The sequence below is a fragment of the Ornithodoros turicata genome, chromosome 7 (assembly GCF_037126465.1).
Source record: "Ornithodoros turicata isolate Travis chromosome 7, ASM3712646v1, whole genome shotgun sequence".
In the NCBI taxonomy this organism is placed as follows: Eukaryota; Metazoa; Arthropoda; class Arachnida; order Ixodida; family Argasidae; genus Ornithodoros; species Ornithodoros turicata.
Window position 1 is genome coordinate 30,326,633 of NC_088207.1, and position 7,143 is coordinate 30,333,775.

A 7,143-nucleotide genomic window follows, 5' to 3' on the forward strand; every position below is an offset into this window, starting at 1 on the left:
GACGTCGAGAACGGCTAGTCGCCTTGGGCACCCGGAGAAGGCTGCTGTGTGGTTACCTGAACAATTAGCACATCTCTGTTCTCTCTGAGTGGTGCAATCCTTGCGATCATGGGGACCGGAACAGATGCAACAGCGAGTAGAACCCCGGCAGTATTGGACCACGTGGCCAAAACGTTGGCATTTAAAGCACTGGGTGTCAAAGTGTTCGATGACCTCGTGACTGTTAAATCCGACATCGACAGAGTCAGGAAGCTTGATAGAACAACTCACTCTGTGGGCAGCTTTCCCACAGACCCGTCTTCTAGGCGCCGTATTATGTACTGACGACGAACAGCCGTGACGCCAGCCGCGGCAAGGCAGGAAAGGATTTGCTCCTCTGAATATTGTTTGTGCTCTCCCGAGATTGTAATGTAGGTAGGATACCCCTACGATACCCCTAAGGGGGTGAAATACCTCTGAGAGTGAACAACTTGAGCAGAGAGTTTGCAGCTTGTTGAGAGCCTACAGTGACAGTCAAACTGCTGTCCCTACCAATGCGATGGCTCTTGATTCGTTCCTGGGTGGTGGCGAGGATTACGCGTGCGAGCTCATTTGGGTTGGCTTGCATGAGCGATTCGGCCGGAAGGTGATGAGAATTCCCATCTTTCTGTTGTTTTTGTATGAAACAACAGTGTATAGGGAGTGTCGTCATCGAAGTATTCATGGCTGTGAAGAACGATTTCACGGTCAGGACTGTTGTTACGCGAGGCGTTGCTAGATGCAACTGTGTGGTTATCTTCTTCTACTATACTGCGTTTTCGGCGTTCAGAGAGAGGCCTACCTTCTCCGTCCAGTGAAGAAATACTGGTCGACTTGGTCAAGTTGACGGGAAGATCTTCGGATTCATCCATGGCGAACCAACCCAGCGACGGGCCGCGCAAATTCGTTGAGGAGCCAGATACAGCCAAAGTGCGGCTTCGGGAGGCTCCGATGGAAGGGTAGATAAGGCGATTACAGTGACTATAGCTAATAGTCATGATAGTAGTATATATAACTATAACTAATGGTGATGATAACTGACCGACTTCACTTACATCCTTTGCTCACCCCAAGGTTGCATCCCAAGTGGAAATTGCCGATTGCCAACCATCGGCCAGTGGTCGGTTTTTGGTCGGCAAGCGACAAAGTCGGTCACTGCACCTTGAACCAACGTCGGTCTGAAGTCGCTCACTGTGGTGGTTGGTGAAGGACGGTGGGCCGAGAACGTTGTGCGACGTGTTGCGCGCGTGCTATTGAGAGTTCGGCATAATAACGACGGGGCAATGTCGGCCCTACGCTGCAAACAAACCCGAAAACAATCCAGCTGGTACTCGAAACAAAACGAAGGAAAAGACGCTTTGACGGTTTGCAAAAAGTCGGATGACAGTTGGCCAACGACTCTTTCGGCCAGCCAACGTTCGCCAATCCCAAGTGGAAAAACGTGCTTGGCCCAAGGTCGGCTGAGAGGAGTTGGCCAACTAAGCCAACCTTGGCCCAAGCTAAGACAACATGGTTGGGCCGAACTTGGGGAATAACAATTGCCTGAGACTGGCCATCCATTGGCCACCAACATAGGGCCAACCTTTCTGGCCAACCTGGCCAACGCTGACCCATATATGGCCCCATCACGGCCCAGTGAGAAATTTTGCATGACAACGCTACTTCACAGCGGGAAAAGCAATATTGGCGAAACACTGGGCCGACGTCTGCTTCCAAACTAAAAGTTGTCGGGCCCAGCTTGCAAAAAAAGCTTGGGCCAAGGTTGGGGATTGACAATGGTCTCACTCAGGCCGACTTAGCCGGCACAAGCTCGGGCAAATGTACAGCGCCGACCTGACAGATGTAGGGCCGATGTCTGGCCAATAAGGAACCAAGCTTGGGTACTGATTGGGTAAACGTGGGCCCTAGAATGGCCCATGAAACAACACCTGTGCATGGGCCAACCACGGCCCGTTTCAAAAAAATGCATGACCCAACTCACTCAATTCTCTCGCGGGGTAGGGTAACAGCGTAAGGGGAGAATCATAAAAGCTCGTAATATGCCCTGGATCACTAGAATCAAACAGGTCAGTATATTTCTTTCCCGAGGAAGAACAGCAGATACTATACATAGCTTTTTCTTGCGAGCTTCCACAAATTCGAGAGTCCTGCTCGCGTGTGAGTCAAAATGAAGGGTGAGGTGTCTAAGTTTAATTTGATGCGTACACAAACAACACTGAAATGAGGAATTGCTTGTTGTATTAGCTCACCTTGAAGATATTGTATCTGTTTCTTACTGCTTTTGGTTTGAGACAATCACTTGGCCAATCGAAAGTTGAAATTATGCAGTGCTACACCATGCCCCGTTCACTCTCCCCGAGGCAACATACCGAGATTGAACCAAGCTTGGCAAGAGCTTGGCTGGCCAACCGAGGCGGGCTTGGCCAACGAGCTCGTTTCTTGCTACAGATCTGCCCTGGCCGACGGCTTGCCAAACTTCGCTCTGCCTATCACAATGCAACATATAGAGGACATTAGAGGACCCTTTCTCTTTTTTCATATGGCGTATATGGCTCTTCTGTGACAGTTTCAACAACTACAACAGAGTCTACGTGACTGTCTCAATCTTAGGTAATATGTGCACCCCCGAGAACTGATTGAAATCGTCATAAAGAGACATCATTGGCCACTTACCTTGGTACTACGTGAAGATGAGTTCGGTAACCGACGTCGACAAGCGTCGACAAGCTGACGGCAAGCTACGGTGGTGTCCCGTCGGCACGGGCTGTTGGCCCAACGTCATTGGCCAAGTCCTCGCCGACGTAGTTGGCAATTAACGTTGGCCAGACGTTAGAACATGACTGGCTGGCCGACTTAGTTGGCTGCCAACTGGTCCCCGACTTTCTGCCGAGAGTCGGCCGTCGGCCAATTTCAATTGGGATGTTGCATAGTGATAGGCAGAGCGAGGTTTGGCAAGCCGTCGTCCAGGGTACAGATCCGTATCAAGAAACAAGCTTGTTGGCCGATAATGCACCAACCAAGGCCGAGTAGGCCAGCCTAGCTATTGCCAAGCTTGGCCTAACCTTTTTTTGCAAGGACGGCCCAACGACTTTTAGGTCGGAAGCACACGTCGACGTTGTTTTTCTCCTTGGGGGGCAGCCAAAGCTGCATGGTGCGGTGCGCTGCTTAATAGTTGAGCCATGCATTTTTTTTTTTTTCCAACGGGCCGTGGTTGGCCCATGTACAGGTGTTGTTCCATGGGCCATTGTAGGGCTCACGTTTACCCAATCAGTACCCAAGCTTGGTTCCTTATTGGCCAGACATCGGCCTTACATCTGCCAGGTCGGCCCTCTACATTGGCCCGAGCTTGTGCCGGCTAAGTCGGCCTGAGTGAGGCCATTGTCAATCCCCAACCTTGGCCCAAGCTTTTTTTGCAAGCTGGGCCCGACAACTTTTAGTTTGGAAGCAGACGTCGGCCCAGTGTTTCGCCAATATTGCTTTTCCCGCTGTGATGAAGCTTTTGACATCACAGCCAGTTTCTTCGTCGTGGCGGCAGCGGTGGCGTTGAAGCAGTCGCCTTTTTTGGCCATGCTTTTTAGTAGATATCTCCGTTATTCTAACCAAGGTATGATTGATACTCCACATGGTGAATGGATTAGCGACTAGGAATGCATTACATATGCTTGCAGAGGTTTTTTCATATCTCTTCATGGTCCCCATCGTGGGTATGCATCCTGTTCAAGTAGGATTTTAAAATCACGCTTGCGTGGGGACGATATAATCTGCTCCATATTCCATAACGTGACGCTGCTCCGCTCTCCAGCCCACAGAGCGGGCCTAGGTATGCGTCGCCCCCGGTAGTGATGGGCGATCCAAACACTATCGATAGTACTATCGATGATTGACACGACCACTCATTTGACTATCAATATAGTTCTGCTCAGAACAATCGATAGTAAGCTCGACACAGTCCAAAACCGCTTGCTGTAAAAATGTAGAAGTTACAAGTCCTAGTTGTATTATCAATCTAAACAAAAACCTTATTTAGATACACAGTATTGAAATTGTTGGAATAGTTTTGGACCGTTAGCATGAAAAAAAAAAAAAAACTGATTACATAAAACAGAGCAGCTGCTTAATTCCGAAAAACGGACGGGAACCTGTATATTGCTTAAATCAACCAAGCACAGAAAAAGAGATTTCGTTGACTCTTGTGCGCTATGCATGTGGTTCAGAGCAGCCGCATACGCTGTCGAGCTAGTTTATATAGTTTCGTAGTAATACGGGTTTGTGACAATTAATTATACATGGTGTTCTGTTTCACTAATTTAAAGTCAGAAATGTCTACGTACAGCCGTGCAATGTATAAGATGCCGATATCCCATGAATTTCATGTTTTCTTTCCTTCTTAATTTCTTACCCGAATTATACCCGAGGACAACTCTGTCTCTGATGAAAATATGTTCACTACTTTTCAATTGCGAGTAACTATAAACTAGTGATAGTTTGCAGGAGCTAAACGCGAACTCAGAAAATTTGGGTTTCAAAAGAAAAATATTAAAATTTTAAATTCGGGTTGAATAAACTATAATTTGCGGGGGAGGGAAACGCGAAATCAGAAGGCGTGCTGGATTGCCTAATTTGCCTTGGCTCAAGCGTGGTGAAGCTCAGTGAATCTACAACAATTGTGTATACCTACCTATATGTATCGATATAGTCCCAAAAACTATCACGAATATACTATCGAAATTCCGGTTCATTGGATGGTGTCTATCGAACGTATCGGTCATGGTTTCAATAGTCCCGCACATCACAAGCCCCCGGCAATGGAGTGCAGCTGTAGCACCACCGGTCTCAAGCCCCGCTGCTTCGCGGTCTCAGAGCGGGCGGCACCACCTCTAGAAACGCATGTGCGAATGGACCCTGAGAAAGACGGCTCGCTCTCGTCGACATGTTTCAAAACGGGAGAACCAGCGAAATAACTAGAGACGTATAAAAGGAGGGAGGAGAACAGTCACCTCTTCCTTGTTCCAGGCCCGTCACCTTATGACGTGAGACCGTCAGCAGCCGTCAGTGAACGAGGAGAAAACGAGCGAAGTCGGGTCTTTTTTTATGTTGGCGTAGCCTTCGTCACGAAAGACGCAACTACCGTCCTTCGGGCAGCCGTGATCGTATAGTGGTTAGTACCTTGCGTTGTGGCCGCAATAACCCAGGTTCGAATCCTGGTCACGGCAATACCTTTTTTTTTTTTCATTCCTCTGTGTTTTTTCATTTTTTATATTTTACCATGGCACCAGTTGTTCAGGCAGGCAGCGCATTGGGGCAAATCAAATCGAATCATGCATCGTACCCTACCGATTTACTTCAGCGCACGCAAGTGCAAACAGTCTGCTCGAGCGAATTCATAGCAAGAGAGGTGGCAACAGTGAGCATGCCGTAGCCAATGTTGTAGCCGATCCGGACGCTAGCCGTGCATAGCACGCATACACCATAACAAACTTTCGATCAAATGATCTTTGAATGCGCGAGGTAGCGTAAGAAGGGTGGTTATATTCACTTTGCACTGGGTGACAGCCTTTGGATGCCGAGCTGCATTGTAAACTGGGGACAGATGGTAAACCTGGTAAACTCTTCCAAGCAATCAGATTGACACAAAAATGCCAAAGCAGTCGCCTGATCCCTTCTACACGCTGCGTGGCCACAGCGGTCCAGTTTCTGCAGTACATTTCTTTTCGTCGAAGTTGTACTCTGGTTCGGGAAGTGGCGAAATATACGCCTGGGATCTTGAGGTATAAAAATGAAGCAGTTGGCAACTTTAATGCGATAGAAACTGCGATGGTGCACTCCTTATGCAATATAACCCTTTACGCACCCTTGCTTCATTGCAGACATTCAAAAAGGCGACACTCTTTCATGATCATGACCGAGCGGGCATTTTATGGATTGGTCACGTGTCTGACGCGTTAGTGACGCAGGGAAGGGATGGCACGATTGGTGTCTGGAAAGAAAGCACTGGTTCCTGGCAGAAACATGGTACGTTACAAACTTCTATGTCAACAAATAATTCACTGGACGGGAAATCACGTGCCTGCCCTTTAACCAGCCTTTGTCAAGGTGTAAAGTCCTTATATCGTATCACAAAGCCTTTCAAAATGCCCCAAATGAATACCAAGCCACCTTGAAGGTGCTTTAAGAGTCATATGTCAGTAACATTTTTGGCCTAGAGGCGACAGTCATAGATGTGCTGTAGACATTAGGGCATTACAGAAAGGTTCCACGCCATGATGTCCAATACCCCACAACCAATAATCAAGTGCACCAGTAAAACAAAAATGATGGACGCAGTGCACACAAAAAAAAAAAGGAAAAAAAAAGGTCACGTACTTCAAGACAACAAGGTCTAATATATATTGCCCTTTTTTATTGTCCAGCAACATTGCAAACAACCTCCAAAGGTTTCTGCCAATGCAGTGCACTGAAGTCATCATCCCCTTTGCTAGCATCACCACACGGCGATGACGACACTGCGATCAATCTTTGGAACCTGGACACGTGTACAGTTGTCATCACTGTAAAACCGTCGGGCTCCGAAAAAGTAGGAATGGTGATGTGCACGAGACTGTGCAGAGACGGCAACCTTCTCGTGGCTGGCTACGAGAATGGCAGTGTGATTTCATTTGACTGCCGCAGTGGAAAGCCAATCAGCAGCGTTGTTTGCTTCAAGCATCCAGTCATGTGCATGGATATTGATGACTGTCACCGAATGAAAGGGTTGTGTGGCTCCGTTACAAAGACACTGTGTGCATTTGAAGACTTTCAGGACCTCAGACTGAGCAAGGAAGTTGCTGTTGTGAATGAAGGCTTTGCATCAACAGCCATTCGCTCTGATGGAAAGATAGCAGCATCCGGTGGGTGGGATGGTAGGATTCGTATTTTTAGCTGGAGGACACTCAAGCCACTGGCTGTGCTGAACTTCCACGACGAGTCTGTGCAGAGCGTTGACTTTGCGGCGGAGAGAGTGCGTAGAGAAGGTGTTGGGGTCCTAGCTGCTGGTGCCAAGGATGGAATTGTCAGCTTATGGTCTGTTTACACAGACTGAAGTGTTATCTGCCTTCTTTTCATAAAAAAAAAAATTTTGTTCACAGA

At 48.0% G+C, this 7,143-nt stretch overlaps 1 protein-coding gene and 1 non-coding gene across 2 annotated transcripts; both read left to right on the forward strand.

Moving 5' to 3' along the window:
* The first annotated feature begins 5,159 nt into the window (after positions 1-5,159).
* On the forward strand, positions 5,160-5,231 carry Trnah-gug (transfer RNA histidin (anticodon GUG)). The gene has a single exon. It is a non-coding gene; the product is annotated as a tRNA-His (tRNA).
* Positions 5,232-5,450: 219 nt separating this feature from the next.
* On the forward strand, positions 5,451-7,143 carry LOC135400785 (guanine nucleotide-binding protein subunit beta-like protein 1). The gene is made up of 3 exons (XM_064632700.1): positions 5,451-5,786; positions 5,886-6,030; positions 6,429-7,143. The coding sequence occupies exons 1-3, from the start codon at positions 5,655-5,657 to the stop codon at positions 7,094-7,096; spliced, it is 945 nt and encodes a 314-aa protein (XP_064488770.1). The 5' UTR covers positions 5,451-5,654; the 3' UTR covers positions 7,097-7,143.

What these genes read in the sequence shown, in the direction of transcription:
- LOC135400785 (XM_064632700.1), top strand. Translation starts at nt 5,655, where the DNA reads ATGCCAAAGCAGTCGCCTGATCCCTTCTACACGCTGCGTGGCCACAGC. An exon ending in TATACGCCTGGGATCTTGAG is followed by an intron (nt 5,787 to 5,885) that starts GTATAAAAATGA and finishes GCTTCATTGCAG; the next exon opens with ACATTCAAAAAGGCGACACT. An exon ending in TGGTTCCTGGCAGAAACATG is followed by an intron (nt 6,031 to 6,428) that starts GTACGTTACAAA and finishes TTTATTGTCCAG; the next exon opens with CAACATTGCAAACAACCTCC.